The sequence below is a fragment of the Microcaecilia unicolor genome, chromosome 3 (assembly GCF_901765095.1).
Source record: "Microcaecilia unicolor chromosome 3, aMicUni1.1, whole genome shotgun sequence".
In the NCBI taxonomy this organism is placed as follows: domain Eukaryota; kingdom Metazoa; phylum Chordata; class Amphibia; order Gymnophiona; family Siphonopidae; genus Microcaecilia; species Microcaecilia unicolor.
Genome location: NC_044033.1, coordinates 191,023,375 through 191,039,596, shown reverse-complemented (window position 1 = coordinate 191,039,596; position 16,222 = coordinate 191,023,375). Strand labels below are relative to the sequence as shown.

General features: G+C 46.2%; 1 protein-coding gene across 3 annotated transcripts in view; it reads right to left on the bottom strand.

The window, feature by feature from the left end:
• Positions 1–229: 229 nt before the first annotated feature.
• NCKAP5L (NCK associated protein 5 like) overlaps positions 230–16,222 on the bottom strand; it is a 99,568-nt gene continuing 83,575 nt past the window's right edge. For 2 of the 3 annotated variants that reach the window (XM_030196842.1, XM_030196843.1), the window contains 4 exons: positions 6,667–6,745; positions 5,984–6,283; positions 2,852–2,994; positions 230–1,157 (listed from right to left, as the gene is read on the bottom strand). In XM_030196842.1, coding sequence (XP_030052702.1) covers positions 933–1,157; positions 2,852–2,994; positions 5,984–6,283; positions 6,667–6,745 — 747 coding nt within the window. In that variant the 3' untranslated portion in view covers positions 230–932. The remainder of the gene's footprint in view (positions 1,158–2,851; positions 2,995–5,983; positions 6,284–6,666; positions 6,746–16,222) is intronic. The other variant, XM_030196844.1, reaches the window with a different exon arrangement.

Sequence of the window (16,222 nt, the reverse complement as noted above, 5' to 3'; positions counted from 1 at the left end):
TATAAGAGTCTGAAAGCTTAAAGTCTTGGCAGGATTTATGAATGACTTTTTCCATAGGCACAAAATGGGAGAAAAACAGTTTATAAATGAAGCTGTGCATGTCAGATAGCACCATATGATGGGCCTCAGGACAGAGAGAAGGCTGAGGGCCCACCAGCACCCAAGAGAAGGGCCTGCAGTGCTTGTGAACAACAGAAGCAAATCTCCAGGCCGCAGACAAGGGGGCTCTCCTGCAGGTAAGAAACGAAGGTAGAGGCAGAAAGGACCTGAGATAAATGTAAAATAATTCTTTGTGGAGAACAGCACCAGGTAAGGAGAGGCAAACGGCTAGTGAGGGAGGCAGGCAAGGGAAAGCTAGTAGTGACAGAGCAGCCCACCAAAGTTAATCTTTAAGATGTGACTGGAGTCCAGCTCTCGTAGGATCAGAGCAGATCTCTCATCTGTATTTGAGCCTGGAGCCAACATTGGCAAATATCTTGACAAGAGAAGTAAGACTCGCTTATATTCCGGTGGCAGTAAATTAATTGCTATCAAATTTCTGGTGTGATATTAGCCTGTAGTATCAAGCCTGCAAAACTGATCTGTTGCTGTTGAAAACATAAAATAAAAGTTAACAAGCTTTCCTTTTGATAGGCTAGCACTCCGACCCCTGTTGCATGGGTCTTTACAAGACAACTTACTCTGGTTAACGTAAAACAACCCATTGCAGTCATCAATCTTGCCATTTAACAAGACACCTTGAAGGAGGAGGAGGAAGAAGAACAGACGCTACCAGGGTGAAGCAGCCTTTACATCCCCAAGAGAGGCAGCATTACAGGAACCATGTCTTAGGTTTTCATCCCTGAACTAGCGACTGGTGCTCTGCTATTGTGACATTGTCTGGGCTGTGTCCAGGGCATTATGAGTGAAACAGCCAAGGAGACCAAGGCGCACTAGCCTTGGCTCCCACAGGACGAGAGGCTGTCATACAGGGAGTCACTTAAGGATTCAGAGTTCTCTAACCCAGCCTGTCCCTGGCCTGTGTCTGTAGACCTCATATCAGCGCCTCCTTCCTCTCCCACATCAGATGTGCTGGGGGTTCTGCTGCCAGGAAAGTGGGGTGCTAAATGCAACATGTCACTGGACCTCTTCGCCTCCGATGGGCTTCCTTTGGTGCTCTGTTGGGACAAAAATAATTTTGTAAAGAGGTTTCAGCCACAGACTCCCAGCTTGCCACACAGAGATGAGGCTCTGCTCCCAACTGCCCCTTTTTATGCTGCTGCTGTTTTTGAACTTGGTAAGCTATTATGCTGAGGAAAACGGTTTGCACTATAACTATTCCAGAGACAAATGCAATGGAATAGCATTTCTTTCCCATACAGAGAATCTTTAATTCAGCTTTAATGAATTAACGCATTATTTTCATACCAAAATTTGGAATAAACTGATCTCTGTTATTTGAATTTCAGTGCTGTTAAATGTTTATATTTTTGATTCTGTTTCACGTTAGTCCTATTATTAGGTTTCAATTTGCTATTTTCAAGTTTACCTCATTCACTGTATTTATGTTTATATTTGGTCATTTTACTATTGTTATGCTGTTATCAAAATTGTAAGTTCTATGTTAACTGTACCTGCTGTACCCCACCTTGGGTGAATCTCTTCATAAATCCCAAATAAATAAATAAATAATATAAAACCTAAACTCAATTTAAAAGGACATTTTTAGTAGCGTAAAACACAACACCAAATACAAAAGACCCACAAAAGCCCAGAAATTCAGAAACCTCCATCTTAGGGCAGGAGCAGATATGTACAAACAGGAGGATGTTTTGGGTGTTCTACTCAAAGGAACAGAGGTGAGATGAAGGAGACTGGCAAACTGGAGTACAGACTTGAGCAGAGAATAACTGAAGGGAGATACATCATGATGGTGGGGACAGGCGTTGTGGTGCAGTGGCTGTACAGGAGTGCTTCCCCTAGCTGTTGAGGAGCTGTAGGATTCCCTGGTTTCTCCTCCGACAAGGAACCTTTTGCCATTTAGGTTACGACAGCATGACCCGTAGCTGCAGTACTGCAAGGCTACTGCTAGGGGTCGCAGTCGCCCTTTTCAACCCAGTGCCAGCAGGGGAATAAAGCAACTGGGGATTGCTCTTGTTCATCCCCAGTAGACCTCAAGGATTTCAAATGATTGCCCCTTTCCTGGAAGGCCCCCCTATCATATACCCCCTTTCCAGGGCCTATCAGCCATTACTGGCCTGTCCCTTTAAGATGTGGCCTGGGAGCAATGGGCCATGGTTTAGTGGCCTGATGTTCTTGGACAGGAAAAATAATGCATGCTTTTTGCTGGCATTAATTTTCCAGGAATAACGCAAGCTGCATTATAAAATTTAAATAGCAATGAGGTGTCTGCATGCATCTGCGTGATTTGCATCTTATTACTATGTATCCTGTAGTATCTTAAATGAAACTGTGTTACGGTAATATAATGCACATTTAACGCACAATAAGGGGCAGGTAACACATATTATGGCCATAACATACCTTAATAAACTACCCCCTTAAATGTTCAATAAAACCTTTAAACTAGTATCCTTTTCAAACAAATGTAATACTTAAAGACATTGGGTGTGTCTTGTTATAGACAAAAAGTGCCAACAAATACTACAAAATGTAAAAACAAACATTCCAAAAATCAAGCTCCTACAGCATGCAGCATCCATCTATAGTACATTTTTTTTTTTTTTTAAGAAATGTGTGTGGCGATTCTCCTTCAGACTCCCTGCATCGATTGTCTCCTGGAATTAATTTCTGCTTATCCCAAAGCATCCCACTTCTCCCCCACTCCACTGTGCTCTTCCATGGCTCTTACCCCCAGAGAGCTGTGCAGCACCTCCTCATCTCTGCTGCTGGACAAGAACGTGTCTGTGGAACCAGCTGAGGCTTTCAAGTTGGGGAAGGTCCAGTTGTTGCTGTGTTGGATGCGCTTGGGCTGTGCCAGATGTCTGCTGCACGCTGGCCATAAATACAAGCAGTGAAGGGTTAATACCAAACGCACAGCTCAAATACCCAGCTTAGGTGCTTCCAAAAGGAGAAATAAAAATTGAAGAAAAGGGGACAGAAAATAAAAAAAGACAGCATGAGGAAGAAAAGAAAGGTGGGGAGGAAGGTAAGCATACCATTGAAAGATACAGTTAAGCCACTTGTAGCCCACTAATACCATATCCAAATAGTTCTCAGCAGGTTACAGCAAGACAATAGGACACAATTCGCCTAGGATGTCACAACTTGGCAAGAAAAGAAGATCAAATCATTCTTAAAATTAACAACTGTGTATTTGTTGATCATATATCTACTAAATAAGAAAGCTTTAAGGTTCTTTTTAAGAAGGCCATAGCTGGGTAAGAAATCTCAAACTTGATGGTAAAAATTCCCAGAATCTAACTGCTTGATATGCAAATAGACCTGATAAAAGTTTCTTGGAAGTGATACCCTGGGTACTTGGAAAAGCAAATAGGAGCTGCTATCCTACACCCTAGGTTATCTTCCACAACAGACATCCTAATTTAAAAATGATCCTTGCCTCAACTTTAGGCCAATGAAGCTTGATAAAATAATCTGTAATTTTATCTGATTTCTTAAGCGAGAAGATTAAATGAACAGCAACATTCTGGATAGTCTGGATTTTCTTCAGCAAATATTTTGGCAACCCCAAATAGACAATGTTGCAATAATCCAGTTTACTAAGAATCAGAGACTGCACTACCAGTCGAAAAAATTCTACTGGAAGATATTTACAAATAGCCCATAACTTTCTCATAGTATAGAACAAACTTTTAATTAGTGACTTTATTTATCAGTGGTTCCATGGAAAGTTTATTATTCAGGGTAATATGTAAAATTTTAATAGGTGAGGAATGTTTCATTTTAGACCAATTATCAGATCTGATATTAAATCCTGATTATGTTTAGTTCCCACAAAAAAAAATTACTTTTATCTCTGTTCAATCATATACTGTACACTTTGGAAGAAATGGTATCTAAACGCTCATGGCTGCACATTGCTCTACACCCATTGGGCTAGATTCAGTAAGCGGCGTTCAGTGCTATTCTATAAGGGACACTGTAGGATGAGTGTCTTTTATAGAACGTGTAGCACAGATTCCCATGAGTAAAATTAGGCGTTAGGATTTATGCCTGCTGAAACCAGCATGTGCAAGTTGGGTGCACATCCCCCCAATTCTGTAACACTGCGCATAATTTTTGAGAATAGCCATGCCTCACCCATGGTCTCGCCCTTTCGGGCTGCACATGACAGAATTTAGGCTCGGCTCTCTCTCTCTATATATATATATGATTGTGCAGTCAGCTGCATGTGCCAACTCCAAATTAGTGCCACTGAAACACCAAATTGATTGTTAGCAGCCAATTATTGAGCGTTAATGGCTTAACTTAGTAGCGCACGTGACTCAAGATCGTGTCCAAATTTGGGCGACTTTTACAGTACATAAGTAATGCCACACTGGGAAAAGACCAAGGGTCCATCAAGCCCAGCATCCTGTCCACGACAGCAGCCAATCCAGGCCAAGGGCACCTGGCAAGCTTCCCAAACGTACAAACATTCTATACATGTTATTCCTGGAATTGTGGATTTTTCCCAGGTCCATTTAGTAGTGGTTTATGGATTTGTCCTTTAGGAAACCGTCTAACCCCTTTTTAAACTCTGCCAAGCTAACTGCCTTCACCACGTTCTCTGGCAACGAATTCCAGAGTTTAATTATGAGTTGGGTGAAGAAATATTGTCTCTGATTTGTTTTAAATTTACTACACTGTAGTTTCATCGCATGCCCCCTAGTCCTAGTATTTTTGGAAAGAACTTGTGTACAAGCTTTGATTACCAGTCAACACCAAAAGTGATGCAGTTTAGTAAGTAATAGGCCAATTTATTTATGCCACACACAGAGGTTGATGCAGATAGCTACCGAGAGCTCAGCTGCGTGGTTCCTGCAGGGTATGCATGCACATTATTGAGCGCAGAATGCAGAACGGGGTTAAGTAAGTTATCTTGTGCAAAAACAAAACTGCACACTCCATTAAAATGTATAGTAATGAGCACATTTAAGTATTCTGTATAATGCAGAAAACAGTGGCTTCTGATGCACGCATAGTGCAAGATATTTTTCACCAGCTCCATGGCAGTGTAGAAGGGTTAGTGGAGGATTTCATGCCAGTTTTTGAGATTTAACTGCCGGTTTTCTTTTGCAACCAGAAGTAAGCATCTGCAAGTTTTAAAGATAGACGGGAAGTAACAGATGTGTGACTGTTCGAGGAAAATGAAAGCATATATCAGTGCCTGTTCTTCTGCACCTATGAGCGTCAGAAAATTTCCTGCCCACAAATTTTTGCAAGGCTCATAGTTATACATAGAAATGAGATGGTACTACTGCTCGCATTTTTGATTTTATTTAACACATTTGATATACTGTTCAAGCCTACACATATGCATAGAGCAGGTCACACACAAATATCTGTACAGGTACTTTGTCTCACAAATAGGTTCACAATCTAAGTATTATTTCTATGCGGGGCAATGGAGGATTAAGTGACTTGCAAAGGGTCACAAGGAGCTGTGGTGGGAATCAAACCCAGGTCCCCAGGATCTCAGCCTACCACACACAATTAAGCTTCTACTCCACTCCAGGGGAAATTGAGGGTTGAGTGATGCCCAGGGTCACAAGGGGCTGCAGTGAGAATCAAACCCAGTTCCTCAGGTCTGCAATCCACTGCACCTAACCACTAGGCCACTCCTCCACTCAGGCCAACTTTTGTGCTCGTGTATCTGACACACCCTCTCTCCCCATCAGCTGCAAGTTTTCGGTGCATAAAATCCGAATATATTTAGCTATCTGTGTGCGTGGCTCTACTACAAGCCTTTCTGCATCAGCCCCACATTTAGTAGAAACAAGCATATTATAAAACAGAATCCCCTAGCAGGGTTACCAACCTTCTTTGCATATTTTGTGAACTCTGTTTCCAAGCGCGGTCTCTGGACTGGCCAGCAGTGCGTGGAATGCTGGCACACTCTGATGCTGCCCCGCTGACAATGTTTCTTCCACACTCGGCACTTCTCTCTCCAGGGTCCTTGCTTTCCGTGGGGCTTTGGGAAGCACAGGCAGCTTTTCAGCAATAAGTGGCTCTCTGGGCTTCAGCTTGGGGATGATTTTATTTGGAGTCCCACCACAATAATCTGGAGGAGGAAAAGTTCCAATGCCACTATCCAGAGTCCGCGTCAGGGAACCACAGGCTGAAAGAGAGATTTTGAAAGAAGCTTTGCCTAGCAAGAACAGACTGTTAAATTAACAGTTGTACATCAGAGTGGAAGCAGCCAAAAGCAAATGATGCAGAACTGATCAGATACTGCAGTAGCAGTGAGAAACAGATCACACACACAATCAGGTGATTTTCTCCAGGACATAACTCAGTACATAGAGGATCAATGACAGTGGCATGAACAAATGCAGTTCCAGAATAATTGTGGATGAAGTTAGTGGATAATTGGCAGAGATTACAATTCAAAACAGGACTTAATCACTGGCCTTTACAGAATCAGAAAAGCCACAAATCTTTTCTGCTTGGCAGAAGGATACATAAGATGCCTCTCACCACAGATATGCTGAGCATCCCTACCTGGGAAATTCTGGGATGTGACAGATTCAGCAAGACTCTCATCCGAAGGCACTTCCCCTCTCACCACATCTTTATTCTGCTAACAAGGAAAAGGGTTTTAGAGGAGAGGCCAGAACACAATGCAAACAGGATTTCTGGGTTACTTCTCTATACCAGATAACTAGGTTTATATCAGTTGTCACACTGCAAGAAAGACCAATTGGGAGTGTTCATTAACTTCTAGAACCATCTCTATTTTGGATATAAGCTTTTCAGCTTCATTAGCCACCGAAAAATAATAGTCACTACCACCTCTCCACCCACCCAGCCAGGATACCAAAACAAGGGGAGAATTAAAAAAAAAAAAAAAAAAAAAAGATCACAACCAAAACCACCTCCATAATCTTGGCTGTTCTAGATTAATAAGGGAAACAAATAAAAACAGAGATGTAACCATGCTCCAGTCTGGATATCTGTGACTGATCAAAGCAGTTTCCATTGGATGGGAGTACAGCATTGCCTGAAATACCAACCTATCAAAACTCTGCATCTGAATACACATTAGAGAGCTGCACGAGAACAAGGATAGTGGGATCCCTGCAGATACCACGGGGATCCCGTGGGGAAGGACCATGGTCCACGGGGATCCTGCAGGGATGGACCCGGGTCCTGCGGGGTTCCCGCGGAAAGGAAAGGGAAACAGAGACTACCCTGTATTCAACTCCCTCCCTCCCATCCAGCTCTGGATGTCCTCCCCACACATACCTCACATCACCCTGGTGGTCTAGTGGCTTGCTTCGGGGCAGGAAGGGTCCCACGCTTTCCTGCCTGCTGCCGCTAATCCTTTCGCCGCTTGTTTAAGATGGCTGCCAAGACTTCAAGCGGCAGTCTTACAAGGCTGCCGCTTGAGCTCTTGGTGGCCATTTTAAACAAGTGGCAGCAGCAAGAGGATCAGCGGCAGTGGGCAGGAAAGCATGGGGACCTTGCCTGCCCCGAAGCAAGCCACTAGACCACAAGGGTGATGCGAAGTATGTGTGGGGAGGACATCCAGGGCTGGAGGAGAGGTGGATGGGAGGGAGGGAGTTGAAGAGAGGGCAGTCTCTGTCTCCCCTTCCTTGCACAGCCATCATCACCGTACACTCAAAACAAAGCAAACAAACTTATGAGTTGCTGCATCCATGTTGGTCTTTATTGTTGGTAGCATTTTTATCTCACTTATATTTTCCAACATACCAACACTTTCCATGCTTTTTTACAAGGTCTGCCCTTGCATTCAGTCAAGTCCAAGTATCTTCTTAGCTGTCCCTGTGGTTTAATTATTTCAAAAATGGTATGGGATTTGCGTTACAACACGTATGAGGAGAGACTTGCTGACCTGAACTTGTATACCCTGGAGGAAAGGAGAAACGGGTGATATGATACAGACGTTCAAATATTTGAAAGGTATTAATCCGCAAACGAATCTGTTCTGGAGACGGGAAGGCGGTAGAACTAAAGGACATGAAATGGGGTTGAAGGGGGGCAGACTCAGGAAAAATGTCAGGAAGTATTTTTTCACGGAGAGAGTGGTGGATACTTGGAATGCCCTCCCGCAGGAGGTGGTGGAGATGAAAACAGTAACGGAATTTTAAAATGTGTGGGATAAACATAAAGGAATCCTGTGCAGAAGCTTAGCGGAGATTAGGTGGCAGGGCTAGTGGTTGGTAGGTGGGGCTAGTACTGGGCAGACTTCTACGGTCTGTGACCTGAAAATGGTAGATACAAATAAAGGTCAGGTATACATATAAAGTATTGCATATGACTTTATCTTGTTGGGCAGACTGGATGGACCGTACAGGTATTTTTCTGCTGTCACCTACTATGTTACGTGATAAGTAGAAGAGAGTTAATTCACTGGAGGAAAATGATGAGTAGATGAGGGTATGCCAAGCCATTAGTATGTGAAGAGAGACTACTGAAGTAAGCTTGTTCAGCTGAAACATCAATTTTGAGTTGACAAGAGGAGAATAGTTTTAATGAATGGAGCTATGCCCACAAGTCTAGATGACCTATTTCTTCAGTTTATTGCTCATGTTTGGACTCCACTCAACAATCTGCCTTTGTGTAGCGTACACAGAGGAAGTATAATAACAGAATAAGTTTTCATAGGTAGAGTAATTTGTTTATAAATTGTAATCAGTGTATCATTTGGAGGAGCTGTTTAAAGGGACACCCTAACACTGTTACATTCGTGCAGAGATTTTTTTTTTCTCCTGGTAATGGGCCACTAAAACAGATATTATGCTATATGAATCAAGTGCTCAACATTCAGACATTCTATTTATTTACTTATTTATTAAATTTATATCCCACATTAAATATGAATTAGGTTGAAACCTGGGAGCATTTAAAATCTTTTTTTTTCCTGTGCCTACATTAAAAGAAAAAGATAACATGTGGGAACTTGCTCCTTTTCTTTTGTGGATTGCAGTGGTATATTATAAAAATGCACTTGCCTTTTTTATTTTTACTATTTCACACAGCTCTTTTCCCCTCTGGATCTTGTGTCTTCTTTCTCTCTCACAAACCATGTCTCATTCTTCCAGCTCCTTTCCCCCATCACAGCCCATGCTCCGAGTTCCTCTCATTCGCAGGTTTCTTCTCCACTCACACAGCTACACTCCCAGTTGTTGTCCCCATCACTCAGCCTCTTTCCTTTAGACCTTTCAGACACTTTCAGCTCTTTATAGCAATATTCTCTCTCCCAATCAATAACCTCTTTCAATTCTCTTTACCCTTTCCTAGCCCCCTCTATTCCTCTCTCCACAGCTACACTACCATTGCCTGTCCCAATTACCCAGGCCTTCTCCCTTAAAGTTCCTTTCTGATTCTTCTAGCATTTCACAGCAGTATTCTCTCTTCCAGGTATTAGCACTATTCCTCTCTCTACAGTTCTACTTTCAGCCTGTCCCCATCACCCAGCCTTTGTTCCCTATACAGCTTTTTTCTGCCTCTTGCAGGCCTTCACAACATAATTCTTTCTCCTTGCCAGTAACTCCTTTCAGTCCCCATCTTCCCTTCCTAGCTCCTTCTATCCCTGTCTAACAGCTGCACTCCCAGCCTCTGTCCCCATTACAGCTCTGAGAAGGAGTGGATGGGATAGTGAAGAGCACTCCCTCACTGGTGCAGTTCAGACACCTTACAACAGGTGGTGCTAGTCTGCTGAGGCTGAGTCACAGGGGCAGGGCTCAGACTAGGCTGGAATTAAATGCCCCGAGTTTAAACAGATCAAAGAAACCCTGAGTGCAGAGGACTCCCAGGGTGTTCCTGTTGGCTGCAGTACCTGGTGAGAGCCAGGGGAAGAGGACTGGCCCACTGCAGAAACTGTTACCTTGTAATTGCCAGAAGCAGAGGCTTCAGTGAGGAAGGAAAAGTTTCCATGAAACCTCAGATTTAAGAGAGTCAGTGTTTACTAACTCTGTGAAGTTGCGTCAGAGAGAGAGAGAGAGAGAGAGACTACAAGAGCCAGAATTAAGATTATGACGACAAAGATATTTCTATATAAAAAGAAACAATAAAGGCATATGGTGCAGCACTGAAATACACAATACAGCATTGCAAATAACAAAGCAAGCTCTGGAGCACTGACAAACACATTTTGAACATAACCCTTCCCCCTTCACAGACCCCTCGAAAACTCCCCAACCCCCTCCTACCAGAGAGAATGCAAAACCTAGGAGGTTTAATAAAACCTTACAAGTTTGCTATTGTTTTCAATATTGATAACAATTGTTTTGTTCTGGCCAATATGGCAGTAAGCTCCGCCTACTGTCTTCAGACCAGATAATGGGCAAGATAGGCTCATGCTGTCTCCTGTCATTTAAACCTTGGCTCTTCCCCTCCCCCATTGGCAGATGCAGGCAAGAAGTGCTATTCCAGCCAATAGGCTACAGGGGGAGGCGGCAATTGTAACTGGGACACAGAAGCACTTGCAGCATGGAATTTTCAGCTCCAAATTTAATAAAGTAAAATTTGGGGCTGAAACCTATGCCTTCTTCTATGCTTTACACCTGACCTACCATCTGCATCCCTTAGGCTTGACTGCAGCTGCAGTTCAAGCAACAGTTTTTGAAATTTTAAGACTGATATTCTTCTCTACTACTACAAATCATTTCTATAGCGCTACCAGTTGTACGCAGCGCTTCACAATTGAACATGAAGAAAAGACAGTCCCTGCTCAAAAGAGCTTACAATCTAAATCAGGACAGACAGACAGGACAAATAAGGGATAAGGGTAGGACAGACAGATATGACACATAGGGAAATCTGATTCTGCCTCTAAAAATCTAACCATTTTTGCCAAGAGAGCTTTGCAGCATCTCCTTGTCCAATATCTTAATGTAATGCTTTATGTGAAGACAGGCTAATTTATCTCCTCCTTGTATCACATATCACATCTGAAATTCTGAGAGAGGCAAAACTCCACCCTCTTCATCCAAGAATTGCTCTGTATATGATATAACTAAACTAGTGTTCTTAAACAGGGCCAGTGCTTGGGTCTCTGGCGCACCTCTGCAAACTATCAGTTGGCACCAGCCCCCCCACCCCGGGTCCAGCATTCCCCTTTCTCTCTTCTCCCTCCCTGCATCCTTTTTCAGCCCATGCCTTAAAAGGTGACAAACAAAAACTTTTCCTTTTTTTTTTTTTTTACTTGACAGCTTTTTAATTTATTTCAAAGTTTCCCATATGTAGATATAAATATCAGGAAATAAAATTGAATATCACTAAAACTACTTAAAAATTTAGCTGGTGGAAACAGCACTAATAAAGGCTATACTTTGTGCTCTTTTTTCTACACTGTTCTATAAATACAGTAATATATGGCCAAATTTCAGTGAGGGTATCCTGTTTACTGATGGGTTCTTCTAACTGTTGTTGTAATCTGCCTTGGGAAGCCTGGTGTTATAAAGATTAGAAGTAAAATTAAACTCTTCTTCCATTGGTGTGAGAAATGTGTAAATATATTGCTTTTTCATTTAACATAAGTGCAAAAATAGCTTATGCCCTGGTAGAAAGGAACTCTTTAGGGATGAAAGTATAAGGTAAAATTATGTATCATACCTGATAATTTTCTTTCCATTAATCATAGCTGATCAATCCATAGACTGGTGGGTTGTGTCCATCTACCAGCAGGTGGAAATAGAGAGCAATCCTTTTGCCTCCCTATATGTGGTCATGTGCTGCCGGAAACTCCTCAGTATGTCGATATCCAAGCTCCATCCGCAGGACTCAGCACTTAGAGAATTACACCCACAAAGGGACACTCTGCCCAGCTCACCACCGCCGAAACGGGGGAGGGGAATTAACCCAGCTCATCCCCACACAAGTGGGGGAGGGGAATCCGTCCAGCTCATCCCCGCGGGGCGGGGGAGGGACACCACACCCGCCGATGCGGGGGGATCTGGCTTATCCTGCAACCGCAACCGCGGGAGGAGCTGACTGACCCTAACACCGCCGAAGCGGGAGGGGTACAAAGCTGCCCTACTGCCGCACGAAGCGGGAGGGAGCGCCGGCAGAATTTAAGTCTCAATCCAGCCCCGTAAAACGGAGGGGAGAGGAATGCAGCAGCTCACTGTAACACAAATTCGTCTCAACTCTTGAAGAATCCATTGAAAAACTTGAACACGAAGTCCTCCTGAACAGGAACTGAAGACTAAACTTGAACCTGAAATGCAACCAGAATATAACCAATACAGATATCTGGGAGGGACTATGGATTGATCAGCTATGATTAATGGAAAGAAAATTATCAGGTATGATACATAATTTTACCTTCCATATCATCATGCTGATCAATCCATAGACTGGTGGGATGTACCGAAGCAGTACTCACCCAGGGCGGGACATTGAAATCCCTGACCGCAACACTGAAGCTCCAAACCGGGCCTCCGCCCGAGCAGCCACAGTCAAGTGGTAATGCCTGGAGAAGGTATGGGCAGAAGCCCAAGTTGCCGCCTTGCAAATCTCTTCCAAGGAGACGGACCCGGCCTCTGCCATAGAGGCCACCTGAGCTCTAGTGGAGTGAGCCTTCAGCTAGATATGCGGCACCTTCCCCGCGGCCACATAAGCCGCTGCAATGGCTTCCTTGACCCATCTTGCCACTGTAGGCTTAGCAGCCTGCAGACCCTTACGCGGACCTGCAAACAGGCCAAACAGATGATCCGATTTCCGGAAATCATTGGTCACTTCCAAGTATCTGATGATGACACGTCTCACATCCAGATATTTGAGAGCAGAGTATTCCTCTGGGTAGTCCTCCCTACGAAAGGAAGGGAGACAGAGCTGCTGATTCACATGGAAGCGAGAAACAATCTTGGGCAGGAAGGAAGGCACTGTGCGAATAGTCACTCCTGCCTCAGTGAACTGCAGAAAAGGCTCTCGACATGAGAGTGCCTGGAGCTCGGAAACTCTTCTGGCTGAAGTGATAGCCACCAAAAAGACTGCTTTCAACGTCAGGTCTTTCAGAGATGCCCTCGACAAGGGTTCAAAAGGCGGCTTCTGCAATGCTCTTAGCACCAGGTTGAGATTCCACGCAGGCCCCACTGAGTGCAGAGGAGGGCGCAGGTGATTAACTCCCTTGAGAAAGCGCACCACATCTGGCTGCGAAGCCAGGGAAACACCCTTCAGGCGGCCCCTGAAGCAAGCCAGAGCCGCTACCTGGACTTTAAGAGAACTGAGCGACAGGCCTTTCTCCAGACCTTCTTGCAGGAACGCCAACACTGAAGAAATTGGAGCAGTGAAGGGAGAAAGTGAGCCTGCTTCACACCACGCTGCAAAGATACGCCAAACCCTGGCGTAAGCAGTAGAAGTAGAGCGCTTCCTCGCTCTCAGCATAGTGGCGATGACCTTGTCTGAGAAGCCCTTCTTTCTCAGACGCTGCCGCTCAATAGCCAGGCCGTAAGACCAAAGGGGGAGGGATCCTCCATCACCACGGGACCCTGATGTAACAGGCCCTGCTCCACTGGCAGCCGCAGAGGATCGTCGACTGAGAGCCTGATCAAGTCCGCATACCAGGGACGTCTGGGCCAATCCGGACCCACCAGGATTATCCGGCCCGGATGCTTTGCCACCCGGTCTAGCACCCTGCCCAACATGGGCCAGGGCGGGAACACATAGAGAAGCTCTTGTGTCGGCCACTGTTGGAGAAGAGCATCTACTCCCAGGGATCGAGGGTCCCGTCCTCTGCTGAAAAAGCGCGGCACTTGGCCGATGACGCCATCAGATCTAGGCTCGGCTGGCCCCAGCGCTTCGTGATGTCCAAGAATGCCTGAGCAGATAGCTGCCACTCTCCGGGCTCCAAGGTATGGCGACTGAGAAAGTCCGCCTTGACATTCATGACTCCGGCAATGTGGGCCGCTGACAGCTGTTCCAGGTTCGCTTCCGCCCACTGGCATAGATTCATGGCCTCCTTGGCTAGAGGGGCGCTCTTGGTACCTCCCTGGCGGTTGACATAGGCCACAGCCGTGGCATTGTCCGACAGGACCCGTACTGGCTTCAACGCCAGTACCGGGATGAACTCCAAAAGCGCCAACCGAATGGCTCTGAGTTCTAGGAGGTTGATAGACCACTTTGCCTCTGCAGGAGACCAGAGCTCCTGCGCTGTCCTTCCCAAGCAGTGGGCTCCCCAGCCCGACAAAGAGGCGTCCGTCGTGACGACAATCCACTCCGGGGTCACAAGAGGCATTCCCGCAGACAACTTGTCTGTCTGCATCCACCAGCTCAGCGCCTTGCGCACTGCTGGGTCCAACGGAAGGCGCACAGCATAATCCTCCGACATCGGAGTCCAGCGCTGCAGCAGAGAGTGTTGTAGTGGTCTCATATGAGCCCTGGCCCAGGGCACTACTTCCATCGTGGCCGTCATAGAGCCCAACAGCTGCACATAGTCCCAAGCCCGAAGAGGAGAGGCTACTAGGAACTGGTCCACCTGAGCCTGAAGTTTGACAATCCGATTGTCTGGCAGGAACACTCTGCCCACTTGGGTGTCGAATCGAACTCCCAGATACTCCAGGGACTGAGTCGGGCGCAGCTGGCTCTTCTCCCAGTTGATGATCCATCCCAGGGAGATCAAAAGAGCAACTACCCGGTCCACAGCTTTGCCGCACTCTGCATAAGAGGGGGCTCGGATCAACCAGTCGTCCAGATAAGGATGGACTTGTACTCCTTCCTTTCGCAGGAAGGCCGCGATGACCACCATTACTTTGGAAAAGGTCCGCGGAGCAGTAGCCAACCCGAAAGGGAGGGCTCTGAACTGGAAGTGTCGTCCCAGGACTGCAAAACGCAGAAAGCGTTGATGAGGAGGCCAGATGGGAATATGCAGGTACGCTTCCTTGATGTCCAAGGAAGCCAAGAACTCTCCTGCCTTCACTGCCGCTATAACAGAGCGGAGAGTCTCCATGCGAAAGTGCCGCACTTTCAAGGCCCGATTGACCCCTTTGAGGTCGAGGATAGGCCGGACAGAACCTCCTTTCTTTGGTACCACAAAGTAAATGGAGTAACGTCCCTTGCCAATCTGATTTTCTGGCACCGGAAAGACCGCCCCCAGGCGGATCAGGTTGTCCAAGGTCTGCTGCACTGCCACAGCTTTGACCGGAAACTTGCAGGGAGAGAGTACAAACCCGTCTCTTAAGGGTCGGCAGAACTCTAGCTTGTAGCCGTCTCTGATGACTTCCAGCACCCAAGCGTCTGAAGTTACTTTGGTCCACTCGCCCAGAAACGAGGACAGGCGTCCTCCAATCTGCACTGGGCCATGGACCAAGACCCCGTCATTGGGTACGAGACCCTGGGGGAGGACCGGAGGGCGTACCTCCGGGACGGCGGTCTCTGCGAAAGGAATGCTGATTGGGGGAGAAGTTCCTTTTGAAGGAAGAGGGGGTAGAGGAGCCCGACTTGCCCGGGCGGTACCGACGGGCTTCTTGAAACCGTCCTCTGGAGATCCCGGGGCGAGCACTGGCCCGAGCCCTGACCTCTGGTAACCTCTTGCCCTTAGACGTGCCGAGATTGGTCACGATTTTGTCCAGCTCGACCCCAAAGAGCAGCTTGCCTTTAAAAGGCAACTTAGCCAGGCGGGACTTAGAGGCGTGGTCCGCAGACCAATGTTTCAGCCAAAGCCAGCGCCGCGCAGAGACTGTCTGAGCCATGCCTTTAGCCGAGGCTCTCAAGACATCATACAGTAAGTCTGCCAAATAAGCCAAGCCCGATTCCAGGGCCGGCCAGTCAGCCCTCAAGGAAGGATCCGAGGGGGAAGCCCGCTGCACCAACGTCAGGCACGCCCTGGCCACATAGGAGCCGCAAACTGAGGCCTGCAAACTTAAGGCAGCCGCCTCGAAGGACGACCTTAAAGCCGCTTCCAATCTTCTGTCTTGGGCGTCCTTTAGTGCTGTGCCACCTTCCACCGGCAACGCCGTTTTCTTAGTCACCGCAGTGATTAAAGAATCCACGGTAGGCCAAACAAAGGCCTCACGCTCACTTTCAGGCAAAGGATAGAGGCAGGACATAGCCCTAGCCACTTTGAGGCTCGCTTCCGGGACATCCCATTGAG